Source organism: Lycorma delicatula, chromosome 1 (genome assembly GCF_047948215.1).
Source record: "Lycorma delicatula isolate Av1 chromosome 1, ASM4794821v1, whole genome shotgun sequence".
NCBI lineage: Eukaryota > Metazoa > Arthropoda > Insecta > Hemiptera > Fulgoridae > Lycorma > Lycorma delicatula.
In genome coordinates, this window is record NC_134455.1 from 196,283,085 (window position 1) to 196,306,278 (window position 23,194).

At 29.0% G+C, this 23,194-nt stretch overlaps 1 protein-coding gene across 1 annotated transcript in view; it reads left to right on the forward strand.

Moving 5' to 3' along the window:
* Positions 1-120: 120 nt before the first annotated feature.
* Positions 121-23,194, forward strand: part of Orc2 (origin recognition complex subunit 2) — a 32,204-nt gene continuing 9,130 nt past the window's right edge. The window contains exons 1-6 of the mRNA XM_075369621.1: positions 121-377; positions 2,860-3,024; positions 4,402-4,782; positions 9,460-9,671; positions 13,116-13,336; positions 15,800-15,932. Coding sequence (XP_075225736.1) covers positions 269-377; positions 2,860-3,024; positions 4,402-4,782; positions 9,460-9,671; positions 13,116-13,336; positions 15,800-15,932 — 1,221 coding nt within the window. The 5' untranslated portion in view covers positions 121-268. The remainder of the gene's footprint in view (positions 378-2,859; positions 3,025-4,401; positions 4,783-9,459; positions 9,672-13,115; positions 13,337-15,799; positions 15,933-23,194) is intronic.

Sequence of the window (23,194 nt, forward strand, 5' to 3'; positions counted from 1 at the left end):
AAGTTAATAATTTTTAAAAATAGTTTTAAGAAAACTGCTTGGAAATGCTTCTTTCCAAGCAGCTAAAACATGTGCTCGTTCAGTGTAACTAAATATCACTACTTTGTTCGTGCAGAGCACTGTGCACATTCAGAGAACTGATTGTAAACTTTCCAAAAGTCACAATATTTGGCGGGATCTGAAGTAAGCAAAAGATTTTGTAACGTTGGTTAGGTAATATGTCAGTTCTGCGTTATTGAAATTTATTAATTTGTAATTTGGTATTGTAATGAATTTCAACAAAAAGAAATGCGTAAGAACTCAAAAAGAAGCCTTTGTAAAATTTGTTGATGATAATGATGTTCACTGGATTAAAACTATTGCGGAACTCAAATCTGGTAGGTTAAATATTTTTTTTTATTATAGTCAAGTATCGTTTCTGTGTATCTTCTGCAAAAAAAATTGCAGAAGAAATTCCTAATCGAGCAATCATCGTGTAATACAGCGAATTACATCAGCAGTCTACTCACGATCCTCCAAAACAAATAATGAATCCTGTAAAAAATAATTAATCAAAGAGGCTTACACTATGGTAATAAAAATCAACAGATAAAAGTACAAATTTGATGTGTTAGATGAATACATTGCTTGCCAAACACAAAACTTAAATAAAGCTACTCATGCAATGGCAAAATATTGAATAAATAGTATAATATTTCAATTCAAAATCAATAAAAAAGCCAAAATACATGAAAAGTGAATTCAGTACAAGGTCATACATCACTGAATGAGTTTTCTGATTCAAAATATGGACCTGGAAACTATCAGTAAATGCGACTACACAAATCTGTGGATAACTGTGAAATGATGCATTGTCTGTTGAAATAGAAAAAATTGAATAATTTAACAACTGGACACCACACAATCTAACTTATGAGTTGTTGTTGACTTCTAAATCTCATTTACATAGAGATTTTTTGTGACTCTTATTTTTCATTCAGTTTTATTTTTCTATAAACTTTGTACCTGTCAATCGTTTACTTAATTTTCTTATAATTTTAGTAATTTTTTATCTATTTTGGAGTGGAAGTTAAATTGATTTTACTACCTTATGTGTACAGTTTTACAATACATTCTCTGTAAGTGTTGTTTTTTATTAAATTGGTTTTATAGTTACTTTGAATAATGTGTATTTATTAAATTCTGTAGTTTTTGCTCTTTATATTATAAACTTAGAGTTTTCATACACCCTCAAGAATGGATATTTTCATACATACAGATTAGTTATGCCAAGTAGAATTAAGGTATTAATTAAAAAGTATTCAATGAGGTAATGGAATACTTTTTTGGTGCAATCTTTAACTAGGTTAAGCACAGTTTCGTATACTTTTTGAACAAACTGGGATATAGAAGATTAGAATATTTTGAGCAAGTAATTGAGACTGATAAAAAATAATCCCCAGTTGCTAAAAACCTTAAAGTTAGAGCAACTTTGTCTCTTGCAGGAATAGCATTGCTTAAAGAAGTATTCTTTTTTGATAATTTGTAACCATCATATTTATTAAATATTCAAAGTCACAGCTGATTATTCGTAACAAAATCTCTACCCTCCCATCACATACAATATCAGTTAAGGGCTGCAGTTGTCACAATTTAAATTGTGTAAAAAAACCACGGTCACTACATTTAATCTTGCTAGTAGCGGACTGCACTCATACTCTTCTACCCTATTTGTTTGGTTAAAATAATATAAGCTGCTGCCATGGGTACAGTTTCTTCAACATCAACACTAAGCATGACCAGGTTTGTGTCATGTATAAGTATTTTTTATTAATAGATTGAAAAATAACAATTTTCTAGAATAATTAGAATGCTTTCTGTTAAAGTTGAGGTTATAATATATTTTAATATCAATATTTATCAGTTTCAGATGAACTTTATAATAAAAATAATAGTATTTATGCAAGGATTTCATTTTTTTCAGATTAATTTTACTGAAACTTACTTCTTTTATAGAAGATTTATTACAGCACTAGCTGCTTTATTTAGCATTACATAGGTGTTTCATTTTGTTCATCCCACAACACCAGTAAATGCTGTTCCACTGAAGAAAATTATTTACAATTAAATCATCCCCAGGTTTTGTTTAATAACATTCATTATATGTCATTGTTTTAAATTAAAATATAGAAACTGACAATACTTTATCTGCCCTAATGTGGAGATAAATGAAATACTTAATGAAAATTAAATGTTTGTGCTAGTTGATATATTCATTCCCTTTTGAGGATTTAATTGATTCATAGTTATATCTTTTTAAGAAAAAACTGTTAGACTTAAAAATCAGACTTAATCATGGTCCATTTTCCCACATATAAGAAACATATTATTTTAAGTCTCATCATATCTTAGTTTACAAATGGTTTTTAAGATTCAGGAAGTTTAAAAAACATATATAAATATGAAACAAATTGGTGAGTACTAATGATTTTGATTATTTTTTATTAAAATTATATATTAAAATGTCTACCTTTAAAAAAGCAATTAAGTTCTCTAATATCGTAATATTTTTAAAAAATCAAAGCTTTTTTATTGCGTTTTGATAAAATTTATCATATTGAGGGGAAATAAAAAAAGTCATTTGAAGCTATATCAGAACAAACAAAAGATTTAAGTAAGAAAAAAACAGTTTACTTTTTTAGGGTGAACTGTGATTTTATAACAGAAGTCACAATTTATTTAAAACAAAATAAGAGTTTGCAGAATCATATCAAATCGAACAAGAACCATAAAACAAATGTATAGTTTGAAACATTAATCCAATATTTTGTGTAATGTTTCTCCTCTGTATTTTTTGTAACTTTAGAATGTAATGTTTAGAAACAGATCTGAATGAAAAAAGACGCAAATCACTAAAAGAGGTCGATAAAGATTCATCATCCATTAAAAAAACAAAAGCTGGCAAAAAACCTGAAAATGTAGAGGATACTGATAATAGTGGATGTGACAGCTGTGAAGAAGAAACTGTACATACTAAACCAGCTGGTAAGATAGACAATTTCTCATTATTTTATTTTGAATACATTTTATATACACAATATTTTATTACAGGAATTTTTTATTATATACATATTGTTACATGGAGTGATAGTCAACAATGATTCCATATTCATTTATGTATAACATCACAAAATGTTGCACATAATAACTTTGTGTTGATGTAGGTTTTACAAAAATAATTAAGTTTTTATCAGCAATCTAAATCCAAAAAATGGTAAAAATTAATTAAAGGAGAGAAACTAAAGTTTTTGAAAAGAGGAGAATTTAGTAACAAAAAATGTTGTAACATTTACTTAATTCTGATATAAATTGTTTTAAATATTTAAAATTAAGAGCTTTTTCTAAATCAACTGCAGTATTTTTTTTTCTTTTATATATATATATATATATATATGTATGAATATTATTATTACCTTTAGCTGTACCTGATAGTTTTTACTATATATTAAATTTTTTCAATGTCTTTTTTGTAGTTGATTATTAATTAATTATTTACAGCAGGTTTGAAGACGCATATTTGTTAAGTAATCTCTAGTTACATCTTTTATTCCAAATAATACCCTGAATTTTGTAATATATTTGTATATTTACTTTTTCATGAAGTATCTCAGATTCATTTATCTTTAGAATTGGAAATTGTTTTTATTTAACCAAATAATATAAGTGCCATCATAATGTATAATTTGTAGGTTATGTACTTTTAACTAAATTTAATTGTTATTTCTGTCAACTGGTACTAGATTTGATTGAATTCTTGTATATTATTTAGATCACTATTTTACAAGCCCATGGTTCACTTTTCTTGCCCTGAAAAATAGATTTTAAAAAACTTAATACCAAACTTGAGAACTAATGGGTAAAGAAAACTGTAGAAAAATGTATTACTATATAAATTAAGGGCTTATCATTTAATGAACACAATTAGTTACGAGAATAATAAAATATAGTCTATTCAGTGAATTTCGTATAATTCTATTAAATGATCAAATTATACACTTCAACAGTAACAGTAACATGAGTAGGCTATGTTGAATAGTCTTAATCCTAAACTTACAATTATCCAAATTATCTGTTACTGAAGAGAGAATGAGTAAAAGTAATAAAGCATGTAAATGAGTAAAATTTTTGCTTAAACAGCTTTAATTTTTTGCTAAGAAAAAACTTTCCTTGAACTTTGGCCCTACATAAAATTAATTAAATTTGAATAAAGTTATAAAAATGTCATTCCGTTTTTATCAAAAAACATTCAAAATTGCCTGCTTTGATGATTATTAATATTTAGTTCCATAACTTTATTTGTATTGCTATTGAGGTTTTAGTTTTGTACAGATTTACCGAACAGTAAATGGTTTTTTGTGATAGCTTTATTTCAGGATGGTGATGTGCCAGGAAAAGCTGTTTTTGGATTTCATACACCAAAAAGAAAAAATGCTATGGCAGAGAAGGCTACAGAATCTGCAGAGAAAAGGACATCCATTTTACCAAGTGCAGCTGCTAGTCCAAGTACACCTACATCTAATAAGAAAGATTATGGATTTACTCCAAGAGTTAGACGATCAATTGCATTGAATTTAAATATTGAAAGTGTACCTGAAACTAGTGATAGAAGTGGGAAGAAAGGGGATGAGAAACAGTCTACCTGTGCAAGCGACAGACATAAAAGACTAAGACCTAGTGAACATGGTGCTTCTGAGAAGACTGTTCCTAAAACACCTTATAGTCTACGTGCTCAATTAAAAAGTAGTAAGTATTATTTTGTCTAAATTAATCAATCAGTGGTATTAAAATAGTCAGGTTACTGCTTTATTTTAATTTTTATGTCCGACTAAATTTTTTAATGCATTCAGATAATGTTGACTTTTATGCATGTGATTATGTATTTTTTATACTGTTTTAATAAATAACATTCTTAATTTATTCTTTTAAATCCTTTGTTTATTTTTGTATTATTTTTAAAATAGACTGCTAGCCCAATTATATATCTCGGCAATAAGCCACATCAAATATGAGGTTAAACATTACTATGATAGTTCTGTTAAAACCCTAATAACAAAAGTAGTACACCATTAACATTTTAACTTAATTAAATTTGTACATATGATTTCAGCTTATATATCAAATAAGCCTGGGTCCATGCATCTCTGAATACTTTCATTACAGCTGATGGTTGATAATGATGTAGTCTTTATGTACAAGCAGAATATACACATGTATGTTTGTATTTATGAGAGAAAAATACTTTCATTTCTTTAATTAAATCTAATAAATTATGCCTATTATTTGAATGTGATGACCTCCTCACTCTTCCGGTAGCACCAACGCCTATATTGACAAATGCAACACGTCATTATGGGTATCTTTTTACTATCTACATTTCTTTGTAGGGCACAAACAAAATGTTCTGTCACTCACTTTTATAACAACAATCAGTTTTTTCAATATAGATCTGAACCATCACCTATTACAGGTTTCAGATGTGACCAACTCTGCCAAATTGTATTCACCTTGCAAAGCACAAAGTTACACCAAAAGCAACTAATCATGAGGTACTCTTATAAAGTGGCACCACTACCTTCAGCATGAAAGCACAGGTAATCCTGGTAATGACACAAGACAAGGAATCCATTTTCAATAGCTCAGACATAGAATGGTCTAGAGAGAGTACAGCCCATACCTGGTTTGATTTATGGCCTTTCTGTTTATCTTTTGTGATTATAGCCTGCCTCCAAGAATTCAAAACTTTGTCAGTGTTGACATTTTTGCCATACCAGCTGGTATTCAGCTCCATCTTAAAATTTGAAAGAATGGTAAATTATTTTATAGGATATTAATAAAAGTATGTTGAAAGGCAAGGACTGCCCAATAAAATTTATTAAAAACAAGCAAGGAAATGTACTAATACTACCTGATAGCATTGTGCCAATGTGGAAGGAATATTTTAGTGAAACACTGAATGCAGGTTGGGAATTGATGACCAATAAGAGTAAGAGCAGCTGCGGAATGAAGTACAGGTGGATTCTCAATATATCATCATATATATCAGTATATTTCAGTAGAAGTATTGGAACACTGCATGAAAGAGAATGGAAATGGACAAAACTGCAGGACATGAGAAGATGACACCAGAAAAGTTAAAATATATGAATGAATTTTGATACCTCATTTTTATTATTCCTTACTCCACATAGTTAGGTTTGTCTCACATAGTGCACCACTCTATGTACTATTTGCCAGGTCAAGAAATATGAAATTAAGAAGAACCTAATGTCTACATTTATCTTTCACCATTGTCCTACTTATAACATTCTTCATTGCTATATAGGATAATTCACATAGTGTTACTGGCACTTTCTGAGCTCATTTTGTTCGATAATATGTAGAATTAGGGTTAGACTCCAATGTATATCTTTTTGGTTTTGTTGATTTAGAACAAGCTTTTGTGGTTTCAAAGAAGCTCATCTAGGCTTTTTTTTGTAGACAAAAAAATTATTACATGAGAATCTACATGAAATTGCAGAACTGGGAATTTTGAAACAGTACAGGACATAAGACAGGTCACAGCCTGAGCCTACTCATCTTTATATTTCTGAAGCAATTAAAAAGCGTAGGAGAAGAAAAACAAATTACATTTAAAAAATTATAACTTACAGCCTTTTAGCTAACAGAAATAGCCTTTGTTGATTATGTTTTAATTGTTGCAAGCATTGTTGGAAACTTACAAATTAATTTGAAAGTAGGGTTTGAGGAACTGTATAAAATTAGAATAATAAAAAAACTGAAAAAATAGGTTCCAGAACTACATTTTCTACAGTTTTCATAGTATCTGACATAAAGCAGAAAGATTTGTTGTCTAAAACCATGTATTTTATGTTTATAATACAAAAATGTTGTTAAATGACTAATAAATTTATAAAATCTGTTATCAAAACTTTAGAGAATTTAATTTTGAGAAAGTTGATCTAAAATAACCCAATAAAAAACAAATATAAGTTCAAGAAATTTGATTTTATTATTAACACAACTGAAAACTTTCAAATATCAAACACAGAAAATGAAGTTAATGTACAATTAATACAATGTTAAAAAATAAAAATGTAAATGACATTTAATAAATCTTCAAAAATCTGCCCTACTTCAATACATTTGGCTACATGCTTTTGGATTGTTAGCATTGCTCTTGCAATTCTGCACAACTTTCCTTAATTTGTACAGTGGCATCTGTAATATGAGCAACTAACTCTTCACATATCTGAAATTTTCTCTTGTACACAATAATCTTCATGCAGCCCTACTTGCAAAAAGTCTAACCGTGTTAGATTAACTGATCTTGGTAGTTAGGAGTGTGGTCCACAGTGGCCAATCCATGACTGGAAATTGCTCATTTAAATATGCCGATATAGCACATGAGAAGTGGGAGGTGCACCATCATACTGAAAGTTCATGCATATCTTGATGCTACTAGAACATCTTCTAATTGCAGTGGCAATTGTTCCTTAAGTAAATGTCAAAATTTAGATGTCCTGGGAGAATGAATGGTTCAATTAGCTGATCATAAACTAGACCACACCACACGTTGTTGCTAAATTAGGTCAGAAATTATGTTCTACTGTTGTGTGGATTGACTTCTGCCTAGGTGTGTTTGTTGCGAAGGTTATTTATTGATGCCATCCTGAGTAAACGAGCCTCATCAGTAGATAAAATGGACCTGTGCAATTGGCAATTCATATTCAACTAAGTTATATGAAGAGGAGAATCTTCTGGTTGAAGATTTTATACTGATTGATTATGGTAAGGATAATATAGCTTGTTATTATGATGTGTACTCCACACCATAGACTGGGAAACTCTGAGCCACCAGGAAAGGTGTCATTAGTAACACCCGAACTATGTTGAGTTGCATCACTAATGGTTTCATTAATATCAGCATCATGATAGGCAGAACGCATGGTGAGTACTAATATTGGGAATTGTATACAATTCTCATAGTGTATGGAATGTTCCACTAATCGTTTAGGATTTGGAACTCTGCGGTTAGGAAAACATCTTTGATATTTCATTTCCATCACATACTTCCAAGATAAATATCATGTCGGCGTATTCCTCAGTTATAAATAACAAAGGAATTGATGTAGTATGACACCAGTTGAAACAGAGGTGCGCACACAATTATACTACATTGTACTGGCAACAATTCACAACTGTAATATAGAACATGCAATACACTGATGACACAACAAAATGCATTGTTGCCCTGCTGATTTGCATTCCCATCGACCTAATATGTTTGTTTTACCTAATCATAATTTCTCTAATTTTCAATTTGACAGTGAATTTGAGAAAGATAATAAACTTTAATACCTGAATAACATTAGTACTGGGTTTCTTACTTCATTAATTCTTTAATTTTATTTTTATCTTTATACGACACTTATTTTTTGTATCTTAGCACTTTGTAGGAAAGCAAATATGCCTTGTACATGTAAGCACTTCTTTTCATATGGTAAATGTTAGTAATAAAATAAAATTTGTTTACTAATAACAAATGTTATGTCGAAAATAAATTCTCTACAGTTTTGATAATAAATTTTATGCGTTTATTAGTCATTTAACAAAGATTTTGTATTACAAAAGTACAAAAGTTTTTTAGACAACAAATTTTTCTGTTATAGATTGAATATTATGAAAATTACTGGAAATATGGTTCTGAAACCTGTTTTATTCAGTCTCTCAGATCAGAAATCATCAAGTTTACCCTTTTAATTTGGCTTCATAGAATTTCAGTATGGTTTTATTTCACTCTGCTCAGGAATCGGCAAAATCTTTCACTAGCCATAAATCACTAATGAAGCATTTCTCATGATTATATAAACTTTTTTCATTATTTTTGCTAGTAGAATGAGCTCAGAAATCACCGGTAACACTACATGACTCATTCTGTTAAAGAGTTCTACTATAATTGAGATTGTAAGATAATGTTTTTCAACATTGTGCTTATAACTGAAAAGGATGATCCTCTTATTGAATACTTTGTACTGGAATTGCATTTTTATATATATCTAATTAAGGGCATATTTTTCCTTTGAAAAATTGAAGGATTTAGTGAAGTATATGAATGAATAAATACAGGAGATAATAGGTTTGTAAAACAATAGTCTTAATTAATTGTTTCCTTTATTTAGTAACAGTGTGATTTAAGATACTGTTTTTTTTTTTTTTTTTTTTTGTAGTGTAAGTTAAAAAAAGTGATATTTTTACAGAAATTGAAAATTTCTCATACTCCATTCAGTCCATTGAAGTTTAATTGTTAGATGATATTTATGATAATTTATATTTATCTTTTTCTTATGTTAAATTTTACTTTATTTACATAATTATCTGGCTGTACTGAACTTTTAACATTTAAAAAATTTCTGTTTTAAGAGATTGCTGCTGAAGTTAAGCGTGGTTTTGAAGATTTTAGTGATAGTGAAGAAGATTTTGTCCCAAGTGAACTTGATGAAAGTAACAGTGATTCAGAATCATCTTCAGAAAGTGATATACCATTGGCTGTTATAAACATACATAAAAGAGAACCCCTTAAAACATTAGTCAATACTCCTACTCAAAAACGTAAACGCAGAGATTTAACTTATGTAAGTTTTCCATCTGATTATAACTTTTTTAATGTGTTTTTTTCAATTATTGAGATTTTGTTGTCATCACAATTAAACAACGGTGTTAAGTTTGTTGCTGCGTTTTCATATATTTGTGTGTAAATGTGTTTTATGTACATGGCATCCACAAGTCTATGAAAATCACTGGATACGAGTAGATCAGAAGATTAGATATTCTGCTTTTAAAGAAATTAGCTTTACAAACTGGTTATTATTAATGAGTTTTAGGATTTTTATAATACCAGATTTTATTATTATTTTTATTTTTCTTAACATCGATTAAGTTTTATTTAAATGTTATTACAATTAAAATTTAAATTAATGTTTCCATTTATTCTAAAATTTTTAAGTTTTAGGTAGATTTCATAAGAAAGCTGCCTATTATAATGGGTACTGTGATTCGACTTCTGTAAAATTTTGACATATTTTCATGTTTCACATCCCCCAGACCCCAAAACCACCATCAGTTCAATAGTTTATACATATATATATATATATATACTTTCTTGTGGACACAATAACTATATATATATATATATATATATACTTTCTTGTGGACACAATAACTATATATATATATATATATATATACTTTCTTGTGGACACAATAACTACTGTAATTTTGTGCCAATCACTTTTAAATTGATACATAAAATATAACGACCCAAAATTTCAATAGAGTTCGTTAATGAGCAAAATTGGACCATGGAAGTGGAGGTGCTTTTTCGAAAAAGCAAAATATCGCTATAACTTTCTTGTTAAATAAAATATTGAATTTGTTTAAAGTTTCTAATATTCTTGGGAAAGGGCCTAAAACTTATCTAAGTAAAGTTTTTTGATATCACCTCCCTTAATAGGCACAGTATCGAATCAGTTTACAGCGGTCATTAGTCCTCTAAACATTACTTAAAACTTTGGTAAACAATTTTTGATATGACCAACCCTTAGGCAAGGAATGACCAAAATGTTGCTGGAATTGTAATAAGATGGGGCTTATCATATGCTAAACATGTGAAACTTTTTTGCACATGCAACCATTGTCATATTGAGTAAATTTGAAGTTTTTCTTAACTTTTAAGGTGGAAAAATTTTTATCCCATACTTAGCACCAGTGACATCTGCCTCAGTGCTTTACAATTTTATGGACAGATCCTCTGTTTTAAAAAATATCTCACGACCATTTTAATCTTTATTGTTAACATAAACACTATTGATTGATAAATTGTTAGTGCAATTTCCCATCATGTTAGTAAGACTCATCAAATTAGATTTTATGAGTATATAATTTACTGATCTTCACAATTTTGATCTTCAAAACAACTAAAAGAAAGTGAATGGTCATAAGAGGAAAGAGTGATAAAGGGTTTCACTTGTAATTACATTTTCAAACTGAATTTTTTCCAACAGTGAATCCACATTCGTTACATGTTTCTAGCAAAAAAATTTGTTTTTCCACAAATTTATTATTTTTCTTGTTAAATAAAAAAGTAATTCTAAAGATTTAATTTAATTTATCTATATAGGTTTTGTGCAGGTTATACAGAAGTGGGTATATAAGTTATTTAAATATAGTTGTAATGAAATTTAAATCTATTTTTATTTTTATATTTACCTTTGCAGTAAAATCTAAAACCATTGTCAGTACCATATGTTTATTTACTATATATTTTTTATGATATATTTTAGTACAGTCTCATTTTCTTCTTTTTGGCAGCCATATATCTAGTTAGCCTAAATACAGCTGATGTTAATATATACATTTATTAATATTATTGCATTGTTTACTTGAAGATAATATAGATACTATATAGAGAGCTACTATTCATTAGTATGCATTCTTGAATTAAAAAATCCAAAATATTTCTGATTTTTATTATGACTTCGTTTAACTGCTTTGTTGTGCATTCTAAAATCTGATTTAGTCTTTCCTTACCATATTTTTAATTATTTTCATGTTTTCTTTACCCCAGTAAAAAAAAAAGACTTGATACTGAGAACATAAAAGATTGCAAGAATTTTGGGTATTAAAACTTTGTGTAAAGTTAATATTAGATCACAACATAAAACTCAAAATATTGCAAAGTTTAGAAAGTAAAAATGTTAATACTTATTAAAATAATACTGAGATTTTGTTTCCTCTCTTGGAACCTTTCTTTTTTTTATTTTCAGGTAGGGTTTCAGTCTCCATTTTTGTTAAATCTTTTTTTGTGTAAATTATTTGCCCAGAAGATATTTCAGCTAACATTTCTAATGAAAACGTTAAGCAGTCTAACGTTAATTTTTTTTTAAATGAGTTTCCGTACTTTACAAAATAAAAGTTAGTCAGATTTCATTTTGAATTTATTTGGTCTTTTCCATTTTCTTTTTGAGAATAATATTAAAATAGCTTCTTCTCATTGGAAGACACTTCTTAGTGGCAAGTTTTATTTAATTATACTGTTTAATGTTGAACAGTTTAACATATGAACAGTTAAACATTATATGTTATGTAATGTTTTAACATTAATGTTAAACATTACAGTAAACATTATATGTTTAACTTTAAACAGTTTGGTGTTTATATGTGTGTTCCAAGTGTATGAAGTACTGTGTGGTGTTCATATGTGTCTGTGTTCCAAGTGTATGAAAGGAATTGTTATATTGTGTTAAATACAGTAACCTTGAAAAAATACACTATATTATCAGAATAAAGAAATTTTTCCATTATTCTAGAGGTCATACAGTATTTGCACAGTTAAAAACAGAATTGAATGCTTTCACCATCACTGGTGAAAGAAAAAAACCTGGATGAAGATATTACAAAATAAAATTAAAGTTATCAAAGTTTTGTTCTCTGATTTTTTTGTGATATTGTCTTATTGGAACTTACTTCCAAAGGATAATTTTCCTGTTCTTTAGTAAATAAAACTTAAGAATTTTTACTAGTTTGCTGAGAATCAAATGATATTTGCTATAATCCAAACTCTGATTAAGATTATCCTTATTTATGGAATACTGATATATGTTTTGCCAATGTGTTGCTCAGACATTATAAAAATTTGACTCTCAAAAAACATAAAGTTGTTTATAATATTTATTACCTCTGTCATTTATTAACAGAGGTAGGGAGTTAAAAAGCTTTATTGACCACAGTTTTAAAGCTTCTTATGATAACATTTGATGAAATGAAAAATTTTATAGTATGATTACATAAGTTCTAATAATTATTATCTTTAAAGGTGGAAAAAAGTTTTTCAACCTTAAAAATATATAAATTAGTACTTAAAAGTGAAGAAACTTCATTTTTTTAAATGGGTAATGTGTTCATATTCTTTAATTTCATAATTTCCAAATCATGAGATATTAATAATCTGTAAAATATTACTTTACGTATTACTAGAATAATATTTTATACCTTTTAATAGGACTAAAATTTATTTGCAGGCTATCACTGCTGATGAGTACTTCAACTCTAACAGTGGAAAGAAAAATAAGACATCAAATCATACTCTTAACCGTTTAAAAAATCCAAAATTAGCACAGGATCAATTGCATAAATTATTAGGAGATTTTAACCAAAATTTGACCCATCAATCTTCATTAGAGGCTTTAAGAAATGAGAGTTGCATGGATGAATTATTTTCTAAGTGGTGCTTTTGTTTAAAGTAAGTAATTTTAGAACTTATTTGTTTTTACAGTTTAACAATGTGAATTTTTATTATACTAACTAACCAACTCTAGTTGCAATTTGGAAACACCCAGTCATTGTTGCAATCGTCAGATTTTAAATGCTAAACTCTCCCTTACAGAAAATGGTGCTTGAAATTTAGTGATATTTATTGGGCATATTCAGACACTGTCTTAATTACCAGATAAATGCTAAATTATACCATTCAGATAATAAACTTTAATAATAAACAATTAATAAATGCAATTCAGTTTTCGTCATCTGATTGAGAGAAATCCATAGTACTATTAGTATTAAGAGATAAAGTAGGAGGCTCAATTTTGTTTTCTGCTGTATGATTCAGTTCCCAATAATTCAGTTCAACAGTATTTATTACATGTTTTATACAGTTTTTCCATTCCTGCTGGCCCGTGTTTTATCGATGGCTTTTAGCATAAAAATTTAACATCAGATATTTTAAAAGTAGTATTTTGTGATATTACATAACTTTTCATTTTTCCCCAAATTAACTGAATTAGATTGAGTTTGCAATGATAGGAAGGTTATTAAAGCAAAGTTTTACCACTAGATATAGCTTACTTATCAATTTTGTAGACATTAAATTTACTTTTAATACTTTACTTTTAATCACCTTCTTCATTCAAGTTCATCTTCAGAAATCAGCCCTTTTGAACTTTTGATATAATTTTTTTTCAAGATACAGCTGGAATTTTATCCTTTTTACATCAGTGATAAGGGGTGTTGTCTGAGTCAGTAACCGATCTATCTTGCAGAAGTGGTTACACATCACTAGACCATTTCTCAAGATTTAATTTTCTTGAAATTTCTAAATATTCTTAATGAATATTAATCTAACATTCTGATATTATATTATTAAAATTAAATATTATATATTATAAATATTAAATATTAGAAAAATAATACATATATAAATAAAAACAAAATTTCAATCAGGCAGTATTTGAGGGAGATAATCTTATAAAAACTGCAACAGATAGAAACACTTGTGTAAATTATTATGAAATTTTAGTATTTTTATTTTAACATTTTTATTATGCAAAAACTTAACATTTTTATTATTTCAATCATGACTGATAATGCAGGATCCCATGAAGTACTTTAATGAAAAATTAAGGTTAGTTATGCCTTATCTCAATATTCTGCACTAGGAGGTTTATTAAATATAATTTAACAGTACAGAGGAATACTATGAATCTGAAAAAGTTAATTTCAGTAAAATTATATATATATATTTTATTAGATCAACCAAAGTACAGAATAAATAAAGGAGGATAACTTAACTTATTCCACTACATATGCAGGAAAAAAATAATACACATTTAATAACATTAAACAGCCCAAAAAAAGTTGTCAATGTATATTTAAAATATACTGATAAAATAGTTGAACATATTACACAAAGGTTTTTGATAATAATAAATATATACCTGCGTATCAGACAAATAACTTATTTATAAAATTGAATATAATGATTGTAACCATATTTGTATAGGAAAGACCACTAGATCATTTAAGGCTAGATTTTTGGAACATTTTAGAAATTATGAAAGATAAACTGGGTTTCTGTAATTTATCTGATTAAGAATAAACATACAATATCTGAGATTAGGACAAATTTAAAAATACTGGAAATTAAAAAATGTAATATGAATACAAATAGTAAGGGATTTGACATTTTAGAAAGATACTATATATATAAAAATAAAAATATATATAATATGATCAGCCTTCAGGCAGAATATGAGGATGACAGTATTTTGAAAGCTGCAGTAGATGGGACTACCAATCTATTTTGATATTGATGTATAATTTGAAATATTTCAATCAGTAAAGTAAGTTCGGTTAAATGGACAATATGCATAACAGCTTTACTTAAAATTATTTAATTTGATTTTATGTCTTGACATCATATTTTTACATATGTAAAAGTTTTTACAATTTAATTTTAATCTAATTTTTAATTTAACTGAATAAAAGTTGAAAGTAAAAAGATTGAAGGTTTTAAATTAAATAAATAAATGCATGATTTGTTATATTTTACAAAGTTTGTAATGTAATTTGAGATGATTATATAATGCAGCTGACAAAGCAAGTAAATCGTGAAAGTGCTCCTGCATATTTAGTGGAATAAGGTAAGTCATTCTATTTTATTTACTCTGTACTTCGGTTGATCTAATAAAATAAATATATTTGTATATAGTACAGAGGACAAATATGATTCTTAAGAGAATTGATTTAAAATATATATATATATATATATATATATAATGATTAATAATTCATGTAAAAGTCAGTTTCTACAATTTTTTAGATTTTCATTCCAAAGTAGCCAAATGTTAAGGCACAGAAATTTTTATTCTTTAACCATTTTCAATATAAAGATCATAGAAATTGTTTAGATGTTTATTTCTTGTTTCAGGGAAGGATTTAGTATATTACTTTTTGGATTAGGCTCAAAACGTATAATATTGAATGCATTCCATAGGAAAGTTTTACTCCAAAGTCATGTACTTGTAGTCAACGGATTTTTCCCAGGTTTAGCCATTAAAGAGGTATGTTCTGACTTTCAAGTTAATTGCTGTATTTATTTGAAAATTTCAGGCATTAAATAGAATACACACAAATATTTTTCCCTAATTCACCTTGGAATCAAAAATATTGGATTCCAGGTTTTTAGAGTCAGTTGTAGTTTTATGATTTTTTTTTTTTTTTTTAAATCTGATGTTAAAATTTTAATCAAAATGTTCAGTGAATAATTAAAATTATATTTTATTCTATTGGTGTAAATATACTTAGAATGTGAGTTTTTATTTACTGCGTACAATTAAATTCCTCAAGCCCAGTTCAATTTTCTTAACTGGTTCTACCACTTTACCTGAAAAGAAAGAATACTTGTGCATTTCATTTTGACCGAAAAGTTTTTACAGAATTAAACAGATAAATAATTCAGAAATATGAAAAATTGGAAAATCTGATTTACAGTCAATGTCAAATGGATAATTCAATTCATGACATTTTTTTTGTGTACTTAAGTAGCAGGTACTCTATTCATTAAATATTTTGTCTGATTATCCAGTTATGTAATTATTGAGTCCGTCACTCATCAATATTATAATATTTATTTATATTCTTTTTATTATTAAAATATTTTAATAATATTTACTAAATGAATTTTGTAGTGTTTTATTCATATCCTACACAATGCATTTATCATTAAGAAACTGTAATCAGTGTTTGCTACTATTTGTAGGAAAAATACACTAAATTTGTGTAATAAGATGATTTATAAGTTTATGATTAATAACGATTGGTGGTGTGTGTGTGTATTTATTTATTCTTCTTTTATATCTTTTTGTTATTTTTCTTTTGATAAGTTTATTTATGTGTACTCCCTCTATGAATCATGAGACCTTGCTGATGGTGAGTGGGCTTGAGTGCTCAGTGATACAGAGAGTAGTTGGTCCGAAGGTGAAACCACATCAGAGAGGTATCTGTTGAGAGCCAGACTAAAGAATGATTCCTGAAAGAGAGCAACAGCTCTTTCAGTAGTTGTTAAGGGTGTAGGTCAGGAAGACTTAAACAGACATATCAACATCACTCAATGTTCTGAGTACTGCGCAGTTGAAAGCAATGGAAAATTACAGCTGCTTTCTTTTCCAAGAAAATGTAGCTCTGCATTTTCATGTAATAAAGAAGAAGGTGCCTTCCTTAGTAAAATATTTCAAAGGTAAACTAGTTCCCTGTTTGGATCTCCGGATGGGGACTACTAAGGAAGGGGTCACCAGAAAATTAAAAAATAACATTCTACAAGTCGGAGCGTGGAATGTTAGAAGTCTAAAAAAGGTTGATAGGTTAGAAAATTTAAAGAGGGAAATGGATAGATTAAATTTAGATGTAACAGGAATTAGCGAGGTTCAATTAGAAGAGGGAAATGACTTTTGGTCAGGTGATTTTAGAATAATTAACTCAGCTTCAAATAAAGGCAGGCAGGAGAAGTTTTGTAATGAAGAAGAATATACGGAAGAGAGTAGAGTATTTCATAATGCACAGCGATAGAATCATTGTAATAAGGATAAAATCAGAATCTAAACCGACAATTGTTAACGTCTATATGCCTAAGTTCCCATGATGATGATGAGGTAGAGTATATATACAAAGAAATTGACGAAGCTATTAAGCTCATAAAAGGAGATGAAAATTTAATAATAGTTGGAGATTGGAATGCAAGCATTGGAAAAGGCAAGGAAGGAAATATAGTGGTGAATATGGGCAGGGCAAAAGGAATGAAAGAGGGGACTGAGTTGTAGAGTTTTGTACAAAGTATAATTTAGTAATTGCCAGCACCCAGTTTAAAAATCATAGAAGAATATACACATGGAAAAGAACATGATACTGCAAGGTATCAGATAGATTATATCATACTTAGCAAAGATTTAGAAATCAACTCGTTGACTGCAAAGCTTACCCCGGAGCAGACATTGATAGCAATCGTAATTTAGTGATAATGAAATGTGATTAGGGATAAAAACCTGAAGAAAAGGTGTCAGATGAATTGGTGGAATTTAGAGAAGCTTGAGTTAGAGGAGGTAAAGAAGATTTTTGAGGACATCGCAAGAGGTCTGAGTAAAAAAGATAAGGTAGAAAATGTAGAAGAAAAATGGGAGAATGTTAAAAAGGAAATTTTTTTAAATCAGCATAACTGAACTTAGGCGGAACAAAGAGAATTGATAGAAAATTTTGGATAGCAGAGGATATATTGCAGCTGATGGATGAACATAGAAAATATAAGAATGCTAGTGATGAAGAAAGTAAAAGGAACTATCAACAATTAAGAAATACTATAAGCAGGAAGTGCAAAGTAGCAAAAGAAGAGTGGATTAAAGAAAAGTGTTCAGAAGTGGAAAGAGAAATGATCATTGGTAAAGTTGATGGAGTATACAGGAAAGTTAAGGAAAATTTTGGGGTACATAAATTAAAATCTAATAATGTGTTAAACACCAATTTATAATATGAAAGGAAAGGTCTATAGGTGGGTGAAATATATTGAAGTTATATGGAAGAAAAGAATTAGAAAATGGTGTTATAGAAGAAGAAGAAGAAGTTGAAGAGGATGAAAAGGGAGAAACAATACTGAGATCTGAATTTAAGAGAGCATTAAAAGATTTGAATGGCAGAAAGGCTCCTGGAATAGACAGAATGCTTGCAGAATTACTACGCAAAGCAGGTGAGGAAGCGATAGATACATTACATAAACTGGTGTGTAATATTTACAAAAAAGGGGAAGTTCCACCAGACTTCAATAAGAGTGTTATAGTCATGATACCAAAGAAAGCAGGAGCAGATAAATGTGAAGAATACAGAACAATTAGCTGAATTAGTCATGCATCAAGAATATCTAGAATTCTGTACAGAATTGAGAGGAAAGTGGAAGAAGTGTTAGGAGAAGACCAATTTGGTTTCAAGAAAAGTATAGAGACAAGGGAAGCAGCTTTAGTGCTCAGATTAATAGTAGAAGGAAAATTAAAGAAAAACAAACCAATGTACTTGGCATTTTTAGACCTAGAAAAGGCATTCAATAAGGTAGACTGCAATAAAATGTTAAGTATTTTAAAAAAATTAGGGTTTAAGTACCGAGATAGAAGAACAATTGCTAACATTTACAGGAACCAAACAGCATTAGTAATAATTGAAGAATACAAGAAAGAAGCCGTATTAAAAAAAGTGGGTCAGACAAGGATGCTCCTTATTCCCATTACTTTTTATTCTTTACATAGAACTAGCAGTTAATGATGTTAAAGAACAATTTAGATCTGTAATTACAGTACAAGGTGGAAAGATAAAGATGCTATGATTTGATGATGATATAGTAATTCTAGCTGAGAGTAAAAATATTTAAAAGAAGCAATGAACTACATGGATAAAGCCCTATGCAAGAACTACCACATGAAAATAAACAAAAGTAGTAAATAATGTAGATGGACCACTGAATATAAGATTACGATAGAGAAAAGATTACGAAGGTAGAAGAATTTTGTTATTTGGGAAGTAGAATTACTAAGATGGACGAAGCAGGAACGATATAAAATGCCAAATAGCAAAGGCAAAATGAGCCTTCAGTCACAAATATAATTGTGTACATCAAAAATTAATTTAAACGTCAGGAAAACATTTTTGAAAGTATATGTTTGGAGCATAGCTTCAAACATATACTTATAAGTGAAACAACTTCATATAACTGAAACTTGGACAATTGGAGTACCTGAGAAGAAAAGATTAGAAGCTTTTGAAATGTGGTGCTAGAGGAGAATTTTAAAAAATCAGATGGGTTGATGAAGTAACAATTGAAGAGGTGTTGTGCACAAATTGATGAAGAAAGAAGCATTTGGAAAAATATAGTTAAAAGAAGAGACAGACTTTAGGCCACATTAAGGCATCCTGGAATAGTCGCTTTAATATTAGAAGGTCAGGTAGAAGTGAAAAATTGTGCAAGCAGGCAACGTTTGGAATATGTAAAACAAAACAAATTGTTAGGGATGTAGGATGTAGAGGGAATGAAATGAAATGAGTGGCACTAGGGAGAGCTGCATCAAACCAGTCAAGTGACTGAAGAAAAAAAAATTTATGTGTAAAATTTCTCTGAGTAAAATCAGCCTTTTAACTAAGTGCAGATATGATTTATCAATATAATATTTCATTTAGTTTTATTACAATCATTTCTTGTGTGTATATTACATTAATTGTATCACAGTATAGTATTTACTTAATTTGATGTTTACGTTTTTATGAATATGCTGTTTCTTATAATTAATGATAAACCTTTATCATTAGTCATTCCGTAATTATAATTTATATAAATTAATGGAATAATAATTCTTGTTAATACATCAAATCAAATGTCCCCAAATAAGATACAAATGTGATCAAAAGGTTTTTTTTACAATAAATGTTACTGCATTAATAATGTATGTAGATTATAATTAAAAAACCAAGGTGATGGACAATCTCAGATTTTTAGATATCTTAATTGAGTTTTATTCATTATGAATATTTTATATTTGGTAATTCTAATATTAATGTCAGTTTATTATATATTTAAATATAAACATTTTTTATATATATAAAACTTATAAATAAAAAACAGTACATAGAAGACTAATCTGAACAAAACATATTTCAACAGATATGTTTTTATTGATCTTTGCAAAAATATTTTATTGACTGAAAATTTTGAGTATTGGTGCATATGAGCAGGAGACAGTTTTATCATCTGACAATTTTCTTTCGTTAAGGGTCTTCTGCGTCTTCCCATAAAACAGGATCTGTTCTGAAAAAAGTCACCATCTTCCATTTATGAACATTCACTTATTATATTTTTGTGCCTGAGAGAATTTTTATACAAATGGTATTAAAATTTATTTTTTGGTCTTTGTGACCTTCCAGCTTCTGGCAGCCTGTTTCAAACTGTCCATTCATGTGATTGATCTCTTAGTCACACTTCAAATCTATATCTTATAGCTATGGCTTCATTGTACTTTTCTGCCATAAACACTTAACACTCGCAGTTGTTTTATGTTTACAATCACATTTCTATTTTTAATCACAAGAAAATGGAACTGTCAATGTAGGTTTCAGTAAAATTGTATTAACCCGTCATATTTTTTATTTACAAGGGATGTTCACCTCAATCTGGGACTTTTGTTAAACTAGAGTATAAATGGAGATTCCGCCCATTCTGTTGGTTGTACACATAAGGTACATATGGTACCACATGGAGCACTGGTGTGAAACAATGTTACACAACAACAACAATCAGTTACAAAGAGCACGGTGTCCAGTGTAGAATGGATATGTGGAACAGCACATTGTAATGAAATTTCTCATGAATGAACGCTTAAAACCTGGTGAAATTTATTTGCCACTCCTTGCACAGTATGGTAATGACTTTTAATTGTAGTAAAATATTTGAGTGGTGCAAATGTTTAAAAGAAGGCTGTTCACAACCGTCTGAAGTTTAATAAAGTCAGTGCATCTTGGGTACCAAGACAACTTTCTGCTTTTGATTGGCAAAGAAGATTACAAAACGTACAAGCAATAAAACGTGGGTCCATCATTCTACCCGGGAATCAAAACATGCATCAAAGCAGTGAAAGCATGCAGACTCACCATCTCCCAAAAAGTTTCGAATACTGGCTTCTCCAGGCAAAGTTATGGCCTCAGTTTTTTTGGGATAAAAGTTATATCATTCATGTCGATTTTCTACTCTATGGCATCACTGTTAATATTAAGTACTACTGCAAAGTTCTTCAAGATGTGCCCAATGCTCTCAAAAAAAAAAAGCCTGGTGCGATCACTAAAGGCATTATGTTTCCGCAGGACAATGCACGACTACATACAGCCCATCGCACGACATGCACACAATATCTTGGCTGAGAGTTATTGACACATTCCCTGTACTGTCCGGACCTCACTCCCAGCAATTTTCACCTGTTCAGACCCTTGAAATTGTTCCTGGGAGGACAGAATTTCAATAGCAATGATAAGGTGATGCAGTCAGCCCTATTTTGGTTTAGACGTAATGACAAATCTTTCTACACTGCAGGTATCCAGGCACTAGTAAAACGCTGTAATAAATGTAGCAAGTGATGATTACATTGAGGAAAACAGTATTTTAAACTATAATAAGTGTTCTACATTTATTAAAAATTAATAGTTCTGAATTTGCCTGAACAGCTCTCATATTTGTCTTTGTGTTATACTTTTATACCAAGACAAAGTAACACTTAGACTTTTTACAGGGACTTTCATCCACATTCATTTCAGTAAATTAAACAAGGAACTTACCAAATTTTCAGCAAAGTAAACAATCTTAACAGTTCGTTATTTCAGTTGTAGATAGTCAAAATACAAATAGATAATAACACACCTCCAATAACTTCAGATTGCAAAAATCATATGTAAAAAATTGTTACCAAGGGAAAACATTTTACTAATAAGTATATATAAATTTTAATAGTATCATTATTTTCACTGTTATCTCCTTCAACATTGTCATGTTGAAGAATGTCAGTCATATGTAATTTAATGTAAACAGCCAGTTTCACTTTTTTTTCCACTCTAAATGAATGGCACTGTTGATAGTACATTAACCTTCCAAATAATGGCAAGGAACAGGGACTTTCATGTCCCAGAAAACAGTAAGCATCACTTTTCCAAGAGAATGCTGCGTTTTGAATTTCTTCTTTGTCGCTGAGATCTGGTTTGTTTCTTAATGCTTTACTCTATTTTGATTCTGATTCATAATGGTGTATCCACCTCATCACAGAACATTCGAAATGATTTGCTCTACCCTCACAATCAAATTGAGATTAACATTTGTGTACAGATCTGTAATCTTAATGTTTTGCGTGCTTCTGTCATTTCAGTATTCAGCAAGCAAATTTCTTAACAAACTGCAATTCATCATGAATAATTTTGTGCACAGTACCTACACTAACACTTTATTTCTGTACTATTGCATCCACAGTAAGTTGTGCTTCATCAACAGTTTTTGATATTTAAAACACTTTTAAATTTATCTACTCACAGCTGACACAGGCTCACTGCATACACAGGCTCTTAATAATGTGTATGCAATCATCTTGACAAACTAATTCCCCCTTCACACTCATTTGCCACACTATTGAACAATCCTCTTATATATATATATATATATATATATATAAGACACACAGGTGTTTCTAAAATGGTGGGCTGGCTATACGTTTTTTTGGAGTCTACTTGTAAAACTAAACAAAAAATATCCTTAGGAAAAATG